The 22,092-nt window shown below is 62.6% G+C and overlaps 1 protein-coding gene across 4 annotated transcripts in view; it reads left to right on the top strand.

Moving 5' to 3' along the window:
* Positions 1 to 19,173, top strand: part of PRR5 (proline rich 5) — a 49,148-nt gene extending 29,975 nt beyond the window's left edge. For all 4 annotated transcript variants that reach the window (XM_080659247.1, XM_080659248.1, XM_080659249.1 and 1 more), the window contains 7 exons: positions 3,228 to 3,308; positions 6,008 to 6,056; positions 7,429 to 7,486; positions 11,614 to 11,705; positions 12,032 to 12,172; positions 16,384 to 16,519; positions 18,256 to 19,173. In XM_080659247.1, the coding sequence (XP_080515373.1) occupies positions 3,228 to 3,308; positions 6,008 to 6,056; positions 7,429 to 7,486; positions 11,614 to 11,705; positions 12,032 to 12,172; positions 16,384 to 16,519; positions 18,256 to 18,707 (1,009 nt within the window). In that variant the 3' untranslated portion in view covers positions 18,708 to 19,173. The remainder of the gene's footprint in view (positions 1 to 3,227; positions 3,309 to 6,007; positions 6,057 to 7,428; positions 7,487 to 11,613; positions 11,706 to 12,031; positions 12,173 to 16,383; positions 16,520 to 18,255) is intronic.
* Positions 19,174 to 22,092: the final 2,919 nt, after the last annotated feature.

Consider the following 22,092-nt stretch of genomic DNA (forward strand, 5'->3'; position numbering starts at 1 on the left):
GCGGGGCAGGGCGTGGCGGGCTGTGGGCCCCGGCTCCAGGCTGGGTGTGATGCTGGGTGGGGCCGCCTGCAGCCTGTTTCCCCTGAGTGTGACAGGCCCCACCTCGTGTGCTGGCCAGAGGGAGAGACTGAGGAACCACAGAGCAGGTGGCCCCAGAGCCTCTGTGGCCCTCACCTCACCGTGTCACAGCCGCAGGGCGCCGGCCCCATCGCCTCCCTCAGAGGCCATGCTCGAGTCCCGTTGTGTGGATGGGGACACTGAGGCACGGTGGGCAGACAGAGCTGGGATTTAAACCACACCCCCTCTGAGCCAGCCTGGGCGGGGGCTGGAGGTGGCAGTGGGGTGAGAGCTCAGGTGACCGGGTGGGCGGGGCTGCTCAGACAGGAGGTGACAGAATGCAAGGCCAGGGCATGTTCCTCAGGTGGCACCCTGCTCCCCTGTGCGGGGGGAGGGACGGGGGAGGCTAAACAGTCAGCCAAGTAGACCCCCTCCCGAGCAGGAGATGGGGTGGAATGCTCTCCCCACACGGGTGAGAGCAGAGAGGGCTGGCCTCTTGGGGGTCGGAAGGAGGGAGGTGGGGGGACGGCCATTGAGGCAGGAGGGGCGATGGTACAAGGGTCACAGAGGGGCCAGACTGCGGGCCTGGCCATCCACAGCCACGTGGTGTAGGGTCACCTCTTCTGGGGGGACCGCAGTGGGCCGGGGTGTCCAGAAGGGTTAGAGCAGGGGGCACCCTTTTCTCTGCCAAAGCCATGTGGAGATTTAGAACATCCTTCGAGGGCCATGCACATGGATCAGCTTAAACACTGGCCTGCGGTATTTGGTCAAACATTTTTTTTAAAATATATTTTTTATTGATTTTTTACAGAGAGAAAGAGAGAGGGATAGAAAGTTAGAAACATCGATGAGAGAGAGACATCGATCAGCTGCCTCCTGCACACCTCCTACTGGGGATGTGCCCACAACCCAGGTACATGCCCTTGACCGGAATCGAACCTGGGACCCTTCAGTCCGCAGGCCGACGCTCTGTCCACTGAGCCAAACCGGTTAGGGCTGGTCAAACATTTAATGACGCACCCCTAATGCCTCGGCAGGGCCAGGCCACATACTTTCTCAGGCCTCATGGGGCCTGCGAGCCGGGCACTCGCCACCCCTGGTTTAAGGGAAGGAGGGCACAGAGAGGCTGGTAAGCGTAGGTCCCCGAGAACAGAAGGACCAGGCCGGGGGGTCGCTGAGGCCTCAGAGGCCCCCCGGGCTCCATCTGCCTGACTTGGGTCCCAGGGAGGACTTGGCCGGCCCCCTCTGAGCTTCGGAAGTGGCTGGGTGGGGCCGCCTGCACCATGTCCGTCCCCTCCTCCCGCCCCCCGCAAGCTCCCCAGCAGCCCCCACAAGGCTGAGAGTACGGCCCAGCTGTCCGATTCCAGGGGCAGCCTTCTCCTTCCTAGTGGCCATCTGACTTCCCACGAGCTTTCCCTTTTTCTTAGCCTGTGGACGGGGAGCTGGGTGCGTAGATCCTGGCCGTGACCGAACCTGAGGCCGAGCCCTGGCCAGGCCGGCGTGTCATCCTCACAGCAGCGGGGCGGGCACACGCAAGACCCGCATTTCACAGACAGGACACAGGGCAGAGGCCGCACGTCCCTGGACATGTGACTAGCAGCCTTCCAACGCCAGACCCCGGAATACCGGGTGACCAGCATCCGGGCGCCTGGCTCAGCTGGGATCAGCTGTAGAACCGGGGCACGTCCCCCATCGTGCGCACAGCGCTCAGACCCTCCACCCACCAGGACGCGGGCCCTGCCCTGCCCGTCCGTCCCCTGCAGGGCCTCAGCCAGAACCTGCCCAGGCCTGGCTGCCTGCGGGACAGCAGCAGCTGCTGGGCGAGCTCTGTGGCTTCCCTTAGGGGACCTGGCCTCTCTGAGCCTCAGTCTCCTCGTCTGAAAAGCGGGCAGCCAGTCCGTGTTGCTGGGAAGGGTGGGGCCGGCGAAGGCAGATGGGGGCACCAGCAGCGTGCCCGCCCTGTGGTGTGACCAGCCGCGTGTCCAGCTGACCCCTGCTCACCAAGTCACGCAGCCTGTCAGGTGGTGGACTTGAGCGTGTGGCCAGTGGGAGGGACTAACAGGAAGGGAATCAGCCAAGTGCTGGGACATGAGTCCACACGGAGAGGGGAGGGAGTCGGGAGGGTGTCACGGAGCCCCTGAGCCGAGGGTCCCATCTGAATAGCTGCTTGCCTCTTAGACGGGAGGAGAAGGCTGTCTGCAGGCAGAAGAGGCAGTGGATGCAAAGGCCCCGAGGTGTGGCTCCCGACAGGCCCAGCACTCTGGGATTGGAGTGTAGGGTGCCCGGGAATTCGGGAGGGGTCACGCCTGAGGAGCCTTGAATGCCACGTCCAGCCCTTGCTGTGTCTGCTGCGCAGTGGGTGTGGGTGCCTGCAGGGAAATGACTGGCAGCGGGTGAGGGGGGTGTCCGCGGGGGCAGGTGGAGGGAGGAGGGCCCCGGGCGGAAGGGAGAGGAGGGGCCGCAGACCCCTAGCGGGCAGGGGGCGGGATCGTTGGATTTGGAGGGTGAGGGAGTGGGATGAATTTTACCAGGTACTTACCCGGCCGCCTCTCCGAGCCCGGCGCTGGGCACAGGCATTTGTAACAGCGGCGGAAGCGAGTTACTCTAACAAATCGCATTTCACCCAGAAACGCGCAAAAGCTGGCGGCCACCTGGGATCTGAGGGCAGGAGCCAGGTGGATGGAGAGGGGGGCCCAGACAGCAGACAGCTCTGCGAGCAGCGCCCCCCGCCCCCCTCAGGGCTGGTGCAGACGCCGGGTCTGCTGCTCAGGGAGGGGGTAGCGCAGGCCCCGGCACCTTGATGCCCAGGCTGAGAAGCCGGGGGTGGGGGAGGGGGGCTTGGATACGCTGGGGAGTGCGACCCGGGCTTGGAGGGCTCAGGAGCATCGGCAGGGAAGCAGAGTGTGGGGGGCACACAGGACGGCCTGGAGGGTGCCGGGCGGGGCCCAGCGCACAGGGGAGGCCGGGGCGCAGGATCTTGGGGTTGAGGTGGGAACTGAGGTTCGGGTGTGGACGGGGTCCCACTGGGACAGCCCATCCCTGCTTCTGGCCGGCCCGCCAGTTCCCCGATTCGAGCAGGAAGGCTGCAATGGAGACGGGGCCGAAGGAGGTCCCGGAGGCTGGGTGGGTCCCGGGGTCTGGGCACAGCGCTCCTCTCCCCCCACCTGCAGCATCCACAACGGGGTGATCGCCGTCTTCCAGCGCAAGGGGCTGCCGGACCAGGAGCTTTTTACCCTCAACGAGGGCGTCAGGTGAGTGGCTGTCCTGGCCAGGCCCAGGCCCGGGTCTGCGAGGGGCAGGAAGGGCTGTGCCAGGGTGGGAGGCCCCAGCCAGCACCCCCCACCCCTCCCAGCCCCAGCCCAGTCCACCAGCCTCACCCAGATTCCACCCTGAGAGCTGTGACGCAGTGACCACCAGGGGCCCTTGGCGTGGCCTCCGCCCGCCCCCCGCCTCCTGAGGACATCTGGTCAGGCTCAAGAGAACGCCCACATTCCCCGCTGGCGCTGAGCGTCTGGAAAGGCATTTATTCTGTGAAAGAGGAGGACCCACCTCCCCAGTGATGGGAGGGGCATTCCTAGATCGCCCTCATTTCCTGTGGCCAAGGAAGGAGCCCCGGGGACCGGCTTCCGGCAGTCTGCGAGGCGGTTGCAGTAGTGCTGGGTGTTAGTGGAGGCGGCCAAAGCTCAGAGAGGTCGAGAGACTTGCCCGGGGTCACACAGCTGCTACAAGGAGGCCTGTGCTGCCTCTGTGCTGTTCCCTTCCGCCCCACGGAGCTCAAGGTAGGAATGGACCAGGGGTCCTCAAACTACGGCCCGCGGGCCACATACGGCCCTCCGAGGACATTTATCCAGCCCGCCAGGTGCCGCTGCCTGTCCTGCTTAGCAGCTGACTCATCCCGGGCCCGCACTGCACATAGGAATTTGTTCATAGTTGTTTTTTTTTATTTTTTATTTATTTATTTATTTTTTAAATATATTTTATTGATTTTTTACAGAGAGGAAGGGAGAGGGATAGAGAGCCAGAAACATCGATGAGAGAGAAACATCCATCAGCTGCCTCCTGCACACCTCCTACCGGGGATGTGCCCGCAACCAAGTTACGTGCCCTTGACCGGAATCGAACCTGGGACCCCTCAGTCCACAGGCTGACGCTCTATCCACTGAGCCAAACCGGTTTTGGCAATAGTTGTTTTTTTTTTAACTATAGTCCGGCCCTCCAACGGTCTGAGGGACAGTGAACTGGCCCCCTGTTTAAAAAGTTTGAGGACCGCCGAAACCGGTTTGGCTCAATGGATAGAGCATCGGCCTGCGGACTGAAGGGTCCCGGGTTCGAGTCCGGTCAAGGGCATGTACCTTGGTTGCGGGCACATCCCCAGTGGGAGGTGTGCAGGAGGCAGCTGATTGAGGCTTCTCTCTCATCGATGTTTCTAGCTCTCTATCCCTCTCTTTTCCTCTCTGTAAAATATCAATAAAATATATATTTAAAAGAATAAATAGATAAAAAGTTTGAGGACCCCTGGAATGGACAGACAGGGGTAATTGGGACAGAGCTGAGAGGCCCCTGTAGACAGACAGAGCCAGGCCAGGGAGGGAGGGCTGGGGAAGTGTGAGAGCAGGCACTTGTGGCCTCCCAGGCCCTCGTGTGACCCACCCAACTTTTCTCAGGCTTCTCTGGCCACGGCGGGGGCAGGGAGGACGCAGAAGCCACCAGGGGGTCAGTGGGGCCCACGCAGCCGTGCTCCTAAAATGCCTCTGCTTCAGAAGCAGGGTTTGTCACAAGCCGGAAGAACCTGCTGCTTAAACAACAGAACATGGGAAATATTTCTAAATTCCTGAGCACACCACCCGCACAGGCCTCAGCAGTGTCTGCGCCCTTCCCCTCCGCAGCATGAACGGGGGGGGGGGGGGGGGGGGGGACACCGCGGGAGGGGGCGACTGTAACACCAGACCACGTGCCCTCGTCACCAGCCCTCAGGGACTGCATAGAACAGGGGCCTCCCTCCAGAGTGTGTGTCTGGGTGGGGGAGGCAGAGATGCACCCCTGGGCCCCTAGACGGCCCCGTATCCAAGAAGCAGGAGAGGTCAGGTGAGTGGGCCAGTTAGGCTGTTTGGGGAAACTTCTTTTCTTTTTTAGACAAAGACAATCGTTTTATTTACCACAGTATTGCCAGCACTTAGTATAGTACGTCTTTTTAAAAATATATATTTTTATTGATTTAAGAGAAGAAGGGAGATGGGGAGAGAGATAGAAACATCAATGATGAGAAAGAACCATCGATCGGCTGCCTCCTGCACGCCCCCCACTGGGTATCGAGCCCTCAACCCGGGCATGCGCCCTTGACTGTCAGAACCATGACCTCCTGGTTCATAGGTCGACGCTCAACCTCTGACCCACACCAGCTGGGCTGGGCAGCTTCTGTTTAGCCAGTTCAAAACGAAGTGCCGGGAGCTGTTAGGTCACAGCAGGGCCTTACTTTTGAGAGTTTGCTCTGTGCCAGCCACGTGCCCTGCGCTCTCCATGCCTCACACTCCTCAGCGCCTGAGGAACGGGCACCTTATCATCCCATTTTACAGATGAGGAAACTGAGGCACAGAGAGGTCGTGGGTCACTCGAGGTCAGAGGACTCGTCACTGGAGCCGGGACTTAGGCCCCTGACTCCAGGGCCTGTGGGTCCTTCAGGACTGTCCCCGCCCCAGCTCTTCCCCATCATGTGGCCACGTTAAATTAAGTGAATTTAATTGTGCATTAAATCCGTGATTGGCCATTAGCTTTGATCCCACGAGAGCCTGTGACTGGGTCTCGAAGCTCGCTTGTGAGGTGAGGCTGCGCCCTGCCTGGAACATGCCCGCTCCTGGGCCAGGAAGGAGGGGGTCCCAGGGTGCCGGCAGCTGCCACTGAGTGGTCTCTGACTCCCACTCTCCCTCACTCTCCTCCCCGCTCTTGCCCACAGGCAGCTGCTGAAGACAGAGCTGGGGTCCTTCTTCACGGAGTACCTGCAGGTGAGTGGTCCCGTTCTCCAGGTGGGTGGTCCTGCTGGCCAGGTGGGTGGTCCCGCTGGCCAGGTGGGTGGTCCTGCTGGCCAGGTGGGTGGTCCTGTTCTCCAGGTGGGTGGTCCCGTTCTCCAGGTGGGTGGTCCCGCTCTCCAGGTGGGTGGTCCCGCTCTCCAGGTGAGTGGTCCCGCTGGCCAGGTGGGTGGTCCCGCTGGCCAGGTGGGTGGTCCCGCTGGCCAGGTGGGTGGTCCCGCTCTCCAGGTGGGTGGTCCTGCTCTCCGGCCCAGCTGGGATTGCTTCCTGAGCTGGCCAGAAAGGACCGGGGCTCACCTACCCTCAGTGGGCACATGGAGCACTAGGTTCCAGGGCCTCTGCCTCATCATGGCTCAGTTTCCCCATCTAGCCACCGCTGACGGTTGTGAAGGTTAAACAATAAATTCAGGTGAGGTGTTAGCACGGGGCCTGGCACGTGGCAGGACTCGGGGGGCTCTGTTATTACTGGCCCACCTCCTCCTGCACCGTCACCGCGGGCCCCTGACGTCCGTGTTGGGTCGTCTCACAGCCCCTGAGCCCTGAGCCACGGAGTATCAGCGTCGCCAAGGCCCCTCTGGCCCAGGCGCTGCCGCACGGGGCGCTCCCGGCCCCCCATCCGGGCAGCGGGCCTGCAGAGCGCTGACACACGGGACCTGCCAGGGTCACAAGGCTCTGTCGAGGCGTGATTCACACGCCAGGCGGTGCACCCATTCAGCTGCCCAGCTCCGGGGTTTTTAGTGTAGTCACAGCCCTGTGACCTTCACCACTGTCTAGTTCCGGATCATTCCCTCAGCCCCAAAGAAGCCTCGAATTTATCATCAGCCCCATGCCCCTCCCCCTGTAGCTCCATTTCATCTCACACGTGGCCTCTGTGTCCGCTTCCTTCGCTGAGCACAGCGTGTCCTGCTGTGGCAGGTGTGGGTGCCTCGTTCCCTTTACAGCCGAATAACAAGCCGTTGTCTGCACCCCGTTTGTCCACGTACCCGTGGGTGGACACGGGGGCATGTGCACCTCTTGGCCGGGGTGAATGGAGCCTCATGTGACTGACACAGGCCCCTATCGCGGCCCTGCGTGCCCCAGCGCCCTCCTGGGGGTGAAGGCAGCCTGCCTGCCGGCTCAGCGGAGGCTCCAGCGCCACCTGTCTTTCGGGGTTGTCCCTGCGGCCACCTCCTGTCTCTGACGACCCCTGGTTGAGTCGGCTGTCCGTGTCCTCCCAGGGCGAGCCGAGGGGCAGGCTCTGGCGGGTAGGAGACGGGATGTCGGTGAGCCCCTTCCCGGGAGCCTCGGCTGCCCCCCAGGAAGCCCCGGGCACCCTCAGGCGGTGACAGCGTCTCCGTGTGCCTTTCAGAACCAGCTGCTGACGAAGGGCATGGTGATCCTGCGGGACAAGATCCGCTTCTACGAGGGTGAGTGGCAGCCAGGCCGGACCGTGCGCTGGGCCACGCTGCTGGCTGGCGTGGCTGCTGGGCATCGTGGCTCCTGCCAGGGAGGGTGGCACAGCAGGTGGCCCGTGGGAACCACGGACTGCCAGCCTCGCCTGGGCCTCCAGGGCTCTGGGTGGGCCACATGGCCCTCCTGGTCGGGAGGGCTCAGAGGGACTGAAATGGCGGGTCAGGGGCAGTGGACTGAGGCCTGACCCCAGGAGGGGACCTCACTGGGGAGAGCCTCTGCTCCCCAGGAGGCCCGAGAGGTGTTGGGGAGAAGGCCCTGCCTCACCCACGGCCCACAGCTGGTGGGGGCTCCCTGCCGGGAATGCTGGGAGTGTTCTCTTTAAGGCCACGCCCAGCCCAGGAGGCCTCTGGGTCATTGTTCCCATTTGCAGCTCGGGAACAGTGCAGTGATGGCAGGCGGCTTGTCCCTGGCCACACAACAAGGAGGGCAGGTGGGATTCGAACCCCGGCCCGCCTGACGCCAGAGCACACGCCTCTGCCCTTCTGACAGCCCGGGAGTCCCAGCTGGCCTCTGCCCGGCTCAGGCCTCAGCAAGGAGGGAGGGTCCTGCCCGCCCACCCTCTCCTCCAGGCCCCGAGTCTCAGGGGCACGTGCCCAGTCCCACACCCTCCACTCCCAATGTCCCCGGGCCCTGGGGCCACAGCCGAAGGGGGTGCCTCCTTAGGGAGAGGTCAGGGGATGGGAGAGCCCGGCTCAGCCGATACGCCTTCGCGAGCGCCTTCTGCGTCCAGGCCCCTGCTGGGTTCAGGTTCCATGAACATTTGTTGAGCACCTACTATGCACAGGCACAGAGCACATGCTTGTTCTGTAGACACTTTCCCGACTCTTAACTCGCTGGGTCCCCCAGCAACCTTGTAGCCCCTGAACATATGGGGAAACTGAGTCACGGTGGGGTTCAGGAACACCCAGGCCATGTGGCTGCTACACGGCTCCTGAGCCCACACTCTTCTCTCCGCCGCTCCAGATGCCTCCTCGAGTCCTCACTCTTCTCTCCGCTGCTCCATTTTGCAGAGGAGGAGACTGAGGCCTGGCGGGCTGGCGGCTCTGCATGAACTCCAAGCTGCATGCCCCGTTCCTTCTACAACCCCCGCACTTCTCCCTCCCCCCACCCCCCGGCCCCAGTCGTAGCCGGTGGAAGCTGCTGAGGCAGGAGCCTGAGAAGGGTCACGGGGACCTCAGCTGTGGGGCCGGGAGGTTCCGGGCCAGCTTCCTGGAGGAGGCAGCACGAAGCCTGCAGGCCAGGCAGTGAGGGTTTGGCACCTGGCGGAGACGCCCGCCCACGCCCCTCTCCTGACTCGGCACATTCCGGCACATTCCCGGGTGTCCGCGCCTCCCACCAGCACCAGCCCAGGGGAGTGGGATCATTGGAGAAGGGGAGCTTTGTGTGGCTGGTGGAGTCCTGCCCACAGCGGCCGTGTCCACCAGGCCACCCAGCAAGGAGTGCCCGCCCCGTCCAACCCCCCTGGCCTCAGGGACAGGCCCGGAGCCCATTCTCATCCAGCCACAGGGGCAGCCTTTCCTCTGGCTCCGTCCCCGTCTTAGACTGTGGGGGTGGTCGCGCCCCATCCACATGCTCAGCACGCGTCAGCGCACAGTGGCCTTGGGGACCTGGGAACGAAAGAGGCCTCACAGCCATGGGGGGACACCAGACGGTGAAAGTCCGTGTGCTGCTTGTCAGGGTGAAGGGATTGGTTTCACTGGCAATCCAGGAGGCCTGCATGGAGATGGTGGCCCTTGAGTAGAGCCTCGGAATATAGTCTGTTCCGGATGACGTCTGGCCCCCTTTGGCCCTGCAAAGGGAACAGTAACCGACCTGTCACCCTGAGAGCAGCCTGGAGAGCCTCCCACCCCAGTTTGGGTCCCAGGGAGAGTTCTTCCCGGAGACTGCTGTCTGCACCCAGCCACGTCCTCACCCGTGGCTCTGATGGACAGGGTGGCGGCCCCTGGGACGGTCCCGGACCCTCACCGCTGCTCCTGTCGCCGCCTCCCTGGAGGCCTTGAATGTGGGCTCCCGAGCAGAGTGATTCCTGCAAATGAGAAGCCTGGAGGCCAGCCAGGAGGTGGAGGCTCCTCCCCAGGACACGGCCCAGGCTGTCGTTTGGTGTCTCAGCGTGATGGCTGATAGGAGTGGACTCCAGCCGCAGCCAGGATGACCCCCTCAGCAGCCAGCCCCGTGGTCATCGCTGTCCCCGGGGACTCCACAGCCGGGCTGAGACCTGAGGCCTCAGAGTCAGCCCTCAGCACTTGGCAAAGGAAGGCCGACCTGCCCCGGGGCAGAACGGCTTGGGCCTCAGCCGCTGCCTGGGCCCTGCTGAGTGTCAGCAGAGACGTGGCCCACTGGTCATCGTGGCAAAGCCACCTCCCTGAGCACCTGTTCTTAGCCCCGTGCAAGTGGGACAGTGATTGCACCCATTTTACAGAGAAACACACTGAGGCTCAGGGTGCGGGGCTCCCCCCTGGCGCCCCACAGCAAAGCTTCATCTCGGTGCTGCCTGACCGTCACCCCCAGACCTCAGTCCCCAGCAGAGATCCAGGCCTGGGCTCCGTGTGTGACAGCGTCTGCTTCCCATGGCCTTTCCGCTCCGGGGCCCGGAGGGTGTCCTGAGCCCGGCGGACGCTGGCCTGGCCCACGCCCAGGGTACCCCGCAGCCGGCCTGGCAACAGCTGCCTTGCTGGCGATGGCGGGGACCTGAAGGGACCTTTGTGCTCAGGCAGAGCCTCTGGGGCCGCAAGCACCCGCCTGTCCCGCCGCAGACCCATGTGGGCCCCGGGGAGGACGGGGAGCTGGCTGCTTGGCAAGGAGCCTCAGTGCCAGCAGACGGCCGAGCACAGAGGCCGGACCCCCGTCACCGCCAGCCGGGCTGGACTGGGCGGCCCCCGGCAGGCCCCCCTCCCGGGGCCCAGCACCGACACAGACCTGGGGCTTTCCAGGCGGAGGGAGTGGGGCCCAGAGCACAAGGAAGTGAGAAGAGAGACCAAGGCTCTTGTCTGACTCCCGTTCCCATGGAAACCTCCAGCGGTCAGACAGGAGCAGTGCAGTCTGGGAGACCTACCCGCTGGGGGCACTGGCCCCTCCTCACCCAGAGATGCCCCCACGCCCCTGCTGGTGCCTCGTTGGCTTGCAGGTGGGGGTCGGCTCCTCCCGCCCCGGCAGCCCCTCGTCCGAACTCTGCTCTTCCCGAACTCTGCCCTTCCCAGCGGGCAGGCTGAAGGGTCCGCACTTGGCGTTTCCTGGGGGTCCCGGGCCGGCCCGGGGGCCCTCAGCTGCCCCATCCCCGGGCATGGCACCGCTCCTCCTCGGGGCCAGCAGAACCGCCTCCTTCTGTGGCTCACACACCAAGGGCGCCGGTCAGTGCGGCAAACCACCCTAATCGGCTTGCATCACCGTCTCTCCTCTCCTGCCTGGGCACGTTGCTGTGGTTGGAAATGGTCTCCCTGGCTCCCCAGAGCCCCCCTCAGGCACCCTGGGGTGTCAGGGACCCAGGCCCTTGAGAAAGACCTTGAACCTCTCAGAGGCTTTCTCTTCACTTGTCCAGTGAGGTGACCCCGTGCCATCGTCCTCATAACTGCTGTTCAGTGCCCTGCTTCCCTGTCATGCAACGGAGCGGGGACTGTTTGGGTCCCCACTGTAGGGTCTGGCACCGTGTAGACGTTCTATAAATATCTGTCGGGTGGACAGACTGGTGGGAGTGGAGGGAGGGGAGGAGAGACAGATGGGTGGGTGGGTTCCTCAACTCCTTGGCGGGGTGGTTACGTGAATGACACGAGAGGAGACAAAGATGAGCAGAAGCTCCTGTTGGGGGGCGGGGTGCACTTATATGGGTCTGGCCCCTGTGTGGGTCTTAGTGGGCAGGACCGGGGCCCAGCAGCGAGCACACACCAGCACCTCCTCTGCACCAGGCCCTGTTTAGCTCGTTTCATTCATCGTAGTGGGGAAACTGAGGCACAGAAAGGTTCGAGTGGACCCCGGGCCACCGAGCTGCCAGGTGCTCTGGGCCCTGCCTCAGAGGCGCCACTGGCCCGGGACCCAGCCTGAGTGCCACGCCTTTCGGGACGGGCAGTGACGGCGCCTGTGCCCACAGGACAGAAGCTGCTGGACTCGCTGGCGGAGACGTGGGACTTCTTCTTCAGCGACGTGCTGCCCACCCTGCAGGCCATCTTCTACCCGGTGCAGGTGAGCGGCCCGAGGCCCCGGGCCCCCAGGCCACGGTGACGGCCGGCCTGGCCTGGGGAGGGACACCCTCCGCCCCACGCTGCCGTTCCAGGCTGTCCGCACCCGTAACAGGGCCAGGCATGCTGTCCCCGGCCTCTCAGAACCTGCTTCCCACCCACAAGATGGAAATAAGGCAGCTCCTTCCTAAGGCCCCCTAAAGCCTGAGCAGCACGTAGTAGGCCATGTCAGCGCACAGTAGGGGCTCTGTGTGTGACAGGTCAGTGGGTCCCTGCCCCTGCGTCCGGGGTCGCCCGTGACTGGCGGCGGCGTGCATTCTGTGTCTGCAGGGCAAGGAGCCGTCGGTGCGGCAGCTGGCCCTGCTGCACTTCCGTAACGCCATCACCCTCAGCGTGAAGCTGGAGGACGCGCTGGCCCGCGCCCACGCCCGCGTGCCCCCCGCCATCGTGCAGATGCTGCTGGTGCTACAGGTGGGCACACGGCCGGGCTCGGGCAGATGGTGGCTCAGGCCAGGCCCCCAGAGGCAGAGCCGAGACGAGGACCTGGGTCCACATGAGTCACGGGCGGGATGCTGTCAGGGGGAACCTGGGGCGGGGAGTGAAGCAGGCGCAGACACGCAGCTGGCACACTGGGGACGGGGCGCTGGGCAGAGCCCGGGGTTCCGGGGAAGGCCGGCCTCAGCCTGGTCCCACAGGAGCCCAGGAGTGGGACCAGGACCAGCCGCCTCCCCCACGCCCCACAGGGGTCCCGACATCTCTGGTGGGGAGGCTTTCATCCGAGGGGACAGCTCTGGGGAGGGAGCAGCTGCGAGCGGTTGGCAGCCACACTCCTAGCAGCGGGGGGGTGAGTGGCCTGCCCACGACGGGGTCTGACCGGCCACCAGCAGCCTCCACTGCAGACTTGGCCTTTCTGCTTCACCCCGGGCCCCGTGTGGGCCCGGCAGCCGGCTCGGTGCTGGCTCAGCTCAGCTCACTGTCCCAGGACCAGGGCAGCACCGGCAGGGAAACCGCGTCCCCGCCAGGAGCCGCTTGCTTGCACCTGACAAGGCCAGCAGCTGGGCCACCCGAGTCCGGCCCGCTCCGAAGCCCGCTCACTGTCTGGACCCCCTGCACGTGGGAATCGTGCTCAAGCAGGATCCGTGCGGGTGGGCCTGCGGCCAGGGCAGTGGGGAAGAGCCCAGAGCAAGGGGGCTGGTGACTGTGGAGGCTGCCGTCCCGGGGCGGCACTGCTGGGAGCTGAGGTGGCCCGGCAGCTCCGGGGGCAGCAGGCGGCCAAGCAGGGATTTCGAGGGTGTCCGGTCAGACCTGGCCGGGTGGAAGCTGGAGGCCTTGTGGGACTTTGTCTCTCGAGCCGCTTTTCTCATGGTGTGATGGAGTAAGGCCGCCTCTTGGCAGGCAGGTTCAGGGATAACGGGGAGAAATCGATGCAAAGCTCTCAATTGGCCCCTGGAAGCAGGCGCCACATGGCTGGGATTTAGAACCAAGGAACGAGGTCCCACCTTGATCCCCTGAGCCCCATCCTGTATGTGGTGCTGCCCCCTGGTGGCCACCATGCCTCATGCAGCTTTCTGGGCTTGGCCCCCTGGCCACCCAGACTGTCCTCCTTGCTCCTTGTGGGTGCCTCCCCAAACCATACGGTTCTGCTGCTGCCCCGCCCCCCACTGGGCCCACACTTGGAATGACCTTGTCCCAGTGAACTTGTCCCCACTGCTTTCAAGTTCCAGATGGACCTCAAGTCACAGCTGCTGGACAGCATGTGTTGAGGACCTACTGTGCGCCCTGTGCCTCGCCCACAGAGTCACGGTTCCTTCTCACGGGGTCCCAGAAGCCAGGGAACAGCCCTGCCTCTGAGTGCACACAAATAATGCAGCCCCTGGGCCCCCATTTCCTCTCTGCAGTGGGGAGCAGAGAGCAGACTCCATAAACAAGTCCTGGAAATAAAATGACATAAAGTTCATGAGAAGCCCAGCTTAGCTCAGCGGTGCCATACCCGTTCCTGGCACTGCTGCTGGGGACAGAGACAGGACCAGGGAAGTCTGGGGTCCTTTACGTTCATCCGGATGATGGACATACGGGCCATCCGATGAATCCCACCCCCTCCTGGTCCAAGCACAGCTAGGTCATAGGGTCTGTAGTGATGTTCTTTTTTATTTCTGATACGAAATTCGTGCATGAGGGGGGACGGGCGTTCTCAGCCCGGCCTGCACCCTCTCCAATCTGGTACCCCTTGGGGGATGTTCGACTGCCGGTTTAGGCCCGATCCCTGTAAACCGGCAGTTGGACATCCCTCTCACAATCCGGGACCGCTGGCTCCTAACCGCTCACCTGCCTGCCAGCCTGCTCACCCCCAACTGTCCCCCCCACCAGCCTGCTCGCACCCAACTGCCCCCACCCTGCCGGCCTGCTCACCCCCAACTGCCCTCCCCTCCTGGCCTGATTGCCCCTAACCTCCTCTGCCTCAGCCCCGCCCCCCCCAACCATGGCTTTGTCCAGAAGGACGTCTGGAAGGTCTCCCGGTCTAATTAGCATATTACCCTTTTATTGGTATAGAAGAAGATAGTGGTTTGTGTCTTTTTTTTCTTAGTTAGCCCGGCTGGAGATTTATTAAATGTATTGACCTTTTCAGAGGACTAGCTTTTGATTTTGTTGATTTTTCTCTATTGATTCCTGTTTCCAGTTTCACTGATTTCTGCTCTGATCGTTGTGTTTTTTCTTCTGCTCACTTCAGACTGCATTTGCTCTGTGGAAGCGAGGTTACTGAGTTTGGATCTTTCACTTTTCTAATATGCCCACTCAGTGCTATCAGGTTCCCTCTGAACACTGTTTTTGACGCATTTCTCCAATTTGGATGTTATATGTACATTTAGTTCTAAGTCTTTTAAACTATTTCTTGAGGTTTCTTCTTTGACTCGGGTATGATTTACAAGTGAGTTGTTTGATGTCCATGTATTGGGGGTTTTTTCCAGTTATCTTTCTGTTACTGATCCTGGTTCCGTTTCACGGTGACCTGAGAGCAGACGCTGTATGCGTTGTACTTGTTAGAATTTGCTAAGATGTGTTTTCTGGTCCAGAGCGGGGTCTGTTTGGCGCATGCTCCCTGTGGCTTGAGGCGATGTGTCTTCTTCCGTTCCGGGAGGAACTGGTGCCTGGCCGTCAGTGATGCCCGGCGGATTGCTGGCGGCGGCGCGGTCAGCTGTGTCCCGTGGTCTCTGCTGCAGGACCGTGTGTCTGAGGGGTGTAGAGTCGCCAGCTGTGAGGGCAGATACGTGCTTCTCCCTGCACTTCCGTTAGCTTTCGCCTCCGTGGTCTGCTGCTCTGCTGTCAGGTGCGGGTACGTGAGGGTTGTATGGCGTCTTACTCGCAGAGAACCGACCCCTTTGCCATTACGTACTGACCTTTTTTAAAAAATATATATATTTTGTTGATTTTTTACAGAGAGGAAGGGAGAGGGATAGAGAGTTAGAAACATCGATGAGAGAGAAACATCGATCAGTTGCCTCCTGCACACCTCCTACTGGGGATGTACCCGCAACCAAGGTACATGCCCTTGACCGGAATCGAGCCTGGGACCCTTCAGTCCGCAGGCCGACGCTCTAGCCACTGAGCCAGACCGGCCAGGGCTGTACTGACCTTCTCACCCCGTCACCTTCCTTGGCCTGGAGTCTCCCTGTCTGACACTGACACGGCTCCTGCTGCTTTATTCCGGTTAGTGGTCGCCGGCACAGCGTCCCCTCCCTTCCTGTTCACCCACACGCGTCTTTGTAGTGTGAGCGGGTTTCCCGAAGGCAGCAGAGTGGGGTTCTCTTACTGTCTTGGACTGTCATTGATCTCCACCCTGAGTGTACCTTGTCCCTTACTGACTGACAGCCTGAGGAGGGATGTCATTCATCCACCCATCCATCCACCCATCCACCCATCCATCCATATATCATTCATTCAGAAAGCACTCACTACATGCCAGCTGCGTGCCAGCCCCTGCGGGGGTGCTGGGGACACAGAGCTTGCCCCCGATCAGCGAGCCCCAGGCCGTCCTGTGCACAGCCTCAATCCTCAGGCTTTGGTTCGAGTGAAACTGGAGGAGGAGGAGATCCCAGGAGGGGCCAGGAAGGCGCTGGCTGAGACCCGTCAGGGGGAGCAGGGGGCACAGAGGGGGCGGGCAGCTGTCCGGTGGACGGGCCTTGACTGCCCAACGTGGCTGTGGAGCAGGCCTGGCCCACGGGGCAGCCTTTCCCGCCTGCATCGCTCCACGGGCAGGGAGTGAGGACGGGCGGGGAGTGAGGACGGGCGGGGAGTGAGGACGGGCGGGGAGGGAGGATGGGCGGGGAGGGAGGACGGGCGGGGAGTGAGGACGAGCGGGGGAAGGAGCTTGCCCTGCAGGTCGTCCAGAGCCGCCAGGGAGCCGCATGGGGACTCTCCGAGGGGCGGGCTGTAGGGTGCCCAACCGCACGTGGCCACAGGGTCCTTTTCCCCCGGGCACCACGGTCACCCAGACCCACAGCTGCCGGGGATAGCGCAGAGGGGCTCAGAGCAGGACAGGGCCTGAGGCCGCCGCTCGAGAGGGCCTGGGAGGGACGTCTTGATGGGCTTGGGAGGAGGGCGGGGTGTTGGAGGTGGCTTGGAGCCGAGCTCGGGGTGAGCGGCCGAGCCTGCTGTGGGTGACCCTCCGCCCCTCCCTCTCGCAGGGCGTGCACGAGTCCCGGGGCGTGACCAAGGACTACCTGCGCCTGGAGACGCTGGTCCAGAAGGTGGTGTCGCCCTACCTGGGCACCTACGGCCTCTACTCCGGCGAGGGCTCCTTCACACACTCCTGCGTCCTGGGTAGGGGTCGCCGGGCCTTGGGCGGGGGCAGGTGACCGCTGGGCCCATCCACCTCTGCCCAGGCCCGGGCCGTGTGCCAGGCCCTGGTCACTCTGAGATGGGTCACCTGGGGTCCCTCCTTCAAGGGCTGAGGGGGCCAGGGGGCAGACACGGTGGTGACGTGACGGCTCCCCTGAGGGCCCAGCGGCGTCCTCTGCCCCCGAGGAGTCAGATCCGTGCTCAGTCCTGGGCGTCAGGAGGGCAGAGTGTACAGCACGTGCCCGAGCCCCAGAAATCCGGCTCACCTGGGGAGTCCCGGGGAGGAGTGGGGGTGGGGTGGGGGTGGGGGCGCTGGCGTCCTGGGCTGCCTGCCATGTCCATAGAAACCAGCCCATTGCTCCTTTAACGGACAGCCCACCGGTTCACTCATCAATGGAAACTGTGCGCCTGTGCCTGGTCCTGGTCCTGGGGGTTCGGTCGAGACCAAGCCCCACCCTCAGGCTCTCGTCCGCCAGGAAAGGCAGACGACTGCGTGCACAGTCCCCAGATAAGTCCCCAAGGGGACCTGTGCCGGGTGACCTGAGGCTGTGGGCAGGGAGCTCCGGGGAGTCCAGCCTTGGCGGTGGCTGCCGAGCCGAAGCGCCAGGAGGGGCCTGGCCTGGGAGGAGGTGGAGGGGGAACATCCCGGCCCCAGCGAGGGGACAGCAGTGTAAGGAACGTCCTCATCCTTGCCTCCCTCTGTCCCCACGCTGCCAGGCACGGCTCAGCCCCGGGCACCCTGGCGGCTGGAGGGGAACTCTGAGATGCCCTGGTTCTCTGAGGCCCTGGATGACCCGCCGGGTGGGGGCAGAGTGAGGACGGAGCCTGCCTCTGGTCCAGGAAGGCCTCTGAGCAGCTCCGCACCCTCAGCCCTGCCACCTGGTGGCACTCTGTGGAACTGCGGGTCCTGAGTGGGAATGGAGACCTGCCCCTAAGCCAGGGGTGGGCAAACTTTTTGACTCGAGGGCCACCATGGGTTCTTCAACTGGACCGGAGGGCCGGAACAAAAGCATGGGTGGAGTGTTTGTGTGAACTAATATAAATTCAAAGTAAAGGAGCGGAGGGGTGAGCAAGAGAACCGTGCGCTCTTTCGGCTCCGCGGGCCGGATAGAACAGCCGAACGGGCCGGATCCGCCCGCGAGCCGTAGTTTGCCCACGGCTGCAAGCAGTCACCCCGGGTCCTCCCTGCGCCCCAGGGCTCCTGGGACACGGAATAAACCCCAGCCCTGACCTCACGCTGAAGGGCTCCTTGCTCCTTGCCCCAATGTGGCACCTCCCCCCACACACCGGACCTGTGGACCCCCACGGGGGTTGTCTTCTCCCGCGCCCTCCCACGCGCACACACATTAGGACTCCAGCTCTGAGGACGGTCTGATCGGCCCAGGAGAGCGCTGGTGCGGAGATTGCTTGACTTTGCATGGAGGGAGGAGGGGACAGCGGACAGTCTTAGCCCCCAGCCCCCACCTGCCTGAGCAGGTCTCCCCTCCCACGCAGGACCTGCCGCTCCAGAGGGCCACCTCGGAGGAGGAGACGGGAGGTGGGAGCCGCGTCGCTCTCCCCCGCCCCGGCCACTGTGCCCGGCTGGCCTTTCTGCGCCCAGTCCGCGCGCTCAGGAGGGGCTGCGGCTCTGGCAGGAGGGAGGGCCTGGAACCCCCCCCCTCTGCCTCCCCTGGCCTCGAGCCTGACGCCTGTCTGTCTGTCCGTCCGTCTGTCCGCAGAGAAGCACCTGCTGCGCCGCTCGCGCTCGGGGGACGTCCTGGCCAAGAACCCGGTGGTGCGCTCCAAGAGCTACAACACGCCGCTGCTGAACCCCGTGGCGGAGCACGAGGCGGAGGGCGCGGCGGCCGGGGGCGCGGGCATCCGCAGGCACTCCGTCTCCGAGATGACGTCCTGCCCCGATGCGCCTGGCCAGGGCCCCACGGGGGACTGCACACCCTCCCCGGGCACCCAGTCGGGGCCCTGCCCCAGCAGACTGTACCCCCCGCCGCAGCCCCCGGAGCCCGGGCCCGCCTGCGGCTCCCCGCCCTCCTCCAGCCCCGAGAACCTGGTGGACCAGATCCTGGAGTCTGTGGACTCGGACTCCGAAGGCATCTTCATTGACTTTGGCCGGCGCAGTGGGTCGGGCGCCTCGGAGTTTGAGGGGGCCCGGGGGCGGCAGAGCATCGTGTGAAGGCTGCGCGTTTTTTACTGAGCCCCAGTGTGTGTGTGTGTGTGTGTGTGTGTGTGTGTGTGTGTGTGTGTGAGAGAGAGAGAGAGAGAGAGAGAGGTTTTTACTCTGCAGCATCTCCCTCTTTGTTGGAAAAACCATTGCTGCTCCCCCCTCCCCCCCGGCCCCAGTGCCACTCTGTCCTAGGGTGTCTGTGCCCCGGGCGTCACCTGCCTCCTGCGGGTCACCAGGTGCACGGGCCAGCCTCGTGTGCGTGGATGGGCATCACCACTCACTCCACCCAGCACGCCACGCCCACGGAGACTGTGACTCGGGCCACTTGGCCAGGCCCCAGAATGGCCCTCGGACCCACCTGCCGCCCCCCACTCCCCACAGCACACCCTGTGGGTGACTGTCCAGATCCTGGGCGCTGCCTGCCCTCGCCGTGGGCAGGACGAGGGAGGAATAAAACTTGTCAGCCCTGCTCGTGCTGGAGTCGGCTCCCTCTCACAGGGACACTAATCCTGGGCATCGGGCCCCACCCTCGTGACCTCATTTAACCTTAGAGACCCCACCTCCAGATACAACTCCACGGGGGTGAGGGCTTCAAGAGGAATTTGGGGGCACAGTTCACTCCGTAGCACTCTGGTGGGTGATGGGCCCATTTGTCAGCCAGCGAGACCCCCAGGACTGTTCTGGAAGCCAAGGGTCACCATGGAACAGGAGCCCAGCCGGGTCACTGGAGCCTCCTACCCACGCCCCCCCCACCCCCACCCCCAATGGAGAGGTGGCATCTAGGAAACCACCAGAGCCTTCCGAGCATCTTTGACTGCACCTCCTGAGTTTACATTTGTTTGGGGGTATGTATGTGCACCCCAAAATGCCCTTGGGCCAGCGTGTCCTCAAGCACCCACTTCGCTCCGCTGGGGCTTTGGGGAGGTGCTGCCAGGTGGATTGCGGCCCAGGAATCGCTGCAGGGAGAGAGGAGGGTTCCCATCAGGTGGGGGGCCCCCGAGAAAGGGGAGGACTCGGGGAGAAAGGCTAGGAAGTAGTGTGTGCCAAGGGGGCCCCCTTCAGAGTTTTGACTCGTTTGATTTTCCATTGGCCGTGAAAGTAATATTTAATCTGTAATTAGAAAGACTGAATATGCCCCCAAGGAACGGAAGGCAGGGACTCGCGATGCTCGCCCACCCGTGTTCGTAGCACCTCCACTCGCGAGAGCCGAGAGGTGGCAGCAGCCCAGGTGTCCGTGGGCAGGTGAGTGGGTGAGCAGGGTGTGTCCGTCCACACAATGGAATGACTCGGCCTTAAAAGGGAAGGAGATCCAGCCCGGCCGGCGTGGCTCAGTGGGTGAGCATCGACCTATGAACCAGGAGGTCACAGTTCGATTCCTGGTCAGGACACATGCCCAGTAGGGGGCGTGCAGGAGGCAGCTGATCAGTGATTCTCATCATTGATGTTTCCCTCTCTGAAATCAGTAAAAAGATATTTTTTAAAAAAGGGAGGAAATGCTGTCACTTCCACAACTTGGATGAACCTTGAGGACACACTGCTCAGTGAAATGAGCCGCACAAGAGGGCGAAGACCGTGGGATTCACGGACACGAGGGCCCCCGAGGAGGCTAACTCAGACAGCTCTCCGCACCACTTCCCTTAGGGAATGCGGGCTCCCTGGTGTGGGCTCCTCTGCTGAAGCCACGAGGAGGGGCCTCCCAGCAGGGGGACCGTGGTCCTGAGCTCCAGGAGTGTCCAGTGGTGACGTGGGCAGCAGCCTCGGGGGTCCTCGGGGACGTGGGGAGGCTGCTGGGCAGAGGACATCAGCCGGGATGCAAGGAACAGATGGCAGGTAGGCCCCGTAAGTCACGGTGCTCCGCTCCTTGCCTCCCGAGCACACGAAAGGCCTGCACTTCCTGGTCCCTTGGTGGCTGGTGGGGCCCGGAGTCCTGAGCAGAAGGGACTGGGGCCCTTGGGAGCTGCAGCACTTCATTGCCAGGCGGAGACCCTCCAGAGCTCCTCTTTTTTTTTAATATATTTTATTTTATTGATTTTTTTACAGAGAGGAAGGGAGAGGGATAGAGAATTAGAAACATCGATGAGAGAGAAACATCGATCAGCTGCCTCCTGCACACCCCCTACTGGGGATGTGCCCGCAACCAAGGTATATGCCCTTGACCGGAATCGAACCTGGGACCCTTGAGTCCGCAGGCCGACGCTCTATCCACTGAGCCAAACTGGTTAGGGCTCCAGAGCTCCTCTTCCCTCTGCGTGGTGACAGGCGTGTTCCAGATGGGACCGCTCCAGGCGGCAGGGAGCGGGGGCTGCAGGCATGTCATGAATGGAGGAGACCTAAATCAGTGTCAGCCCCTGAGACTGGGGGATGTTTGTTATTGCATCATAACCTGGCTGGATCTGACTGATACACTCTCCCAAATACTCTAGAGCAGTGGTCGGCAAACTGCAGCTCACGAGCCACATGCGGCTCTTTGGCCCCTTGAGTGTGGCTCTTCCCCAAAATACCACAGCCTGGGCAAGTCTATTTTGAAGAAGTGGCGTTAGAAGAAGTTTCAGTTTAAAAAATTTTGCTCTCAAAAGAAATTTCAATCGTCGTACTGTTGATATTTGGCTCTGTTGACTAATGAGTTTGCCGACCACTGCTCTAGAGGAAAATCGTCTGTGAGCGGGAGAAGGCTGACCGTGGGACATGACATTTTACATGTTTGCGTGTACGGCATACCCCTCGCGGGCCGGGCCGGCACCCTGGGTTCTCATCCTGAATTGATCACTGACCGGCTGTGTGGTGGTGGGCAGGTCGCCTGTCCTCAGTTTCTCCATCTGTAGCTAGGATCTTTCCAGACATAAAACCCTGGAGCCGGTGCTGTTCCTCTGCTTGTCTGTTGCACGACATGGACATGCCGAGCAGGTGCTGGCTGTGGGATTGTAACTCCTCGATAACAGGCGTCTGATGAAGCCACGCTGTACAGACGACAGTGTGCTGGGCAGACGACTTCATGGGTTTCGACCTGAAGGTGATAATGAGCTGATGGCTTTGCCCACAAGAGCACTTCTTGCTGACTGACGGGAGCATCGGTGACATCACAGGAGGAGTCCTCGCGCTGACCCTTCTCTCCTCGCTGCGGGGATGGACGTGGGGCTGCGTTTGGAAGGGGAGGAGGGGCCGGACAGCATAAAACAGAAGGAGGTGGGCCTGGCCGGGGGACTTGGTTGCTTGGGGCGGTGTCCCGTTCACTAAAAGATTTCGGGTTCCATTCCCGATCCCCAGTTGGGTGCTTATGCGAGGCAACTGATAAATGTTTCTCTCTCCCTTCCTCTCTCTCTAAAAGTCAATAAAAACATATCCTGGGGCGAGGATTTGAAAACACGAAGAAGGGTGCGGGATCAAGAAGGCTCTT

The sequence above is a fragment of the Plecotus auritus genome, assembly GCF_963455305.1.
Source record: "Plecotus auritus genome assembly, chromosome: 3".
NCBI classification, from domain to species: Eukaryota; Metazoa; Chordata; class Mammalia; order Chiroptera; family Vespertilionidae; genus Plecotus; species Plecotus auritus.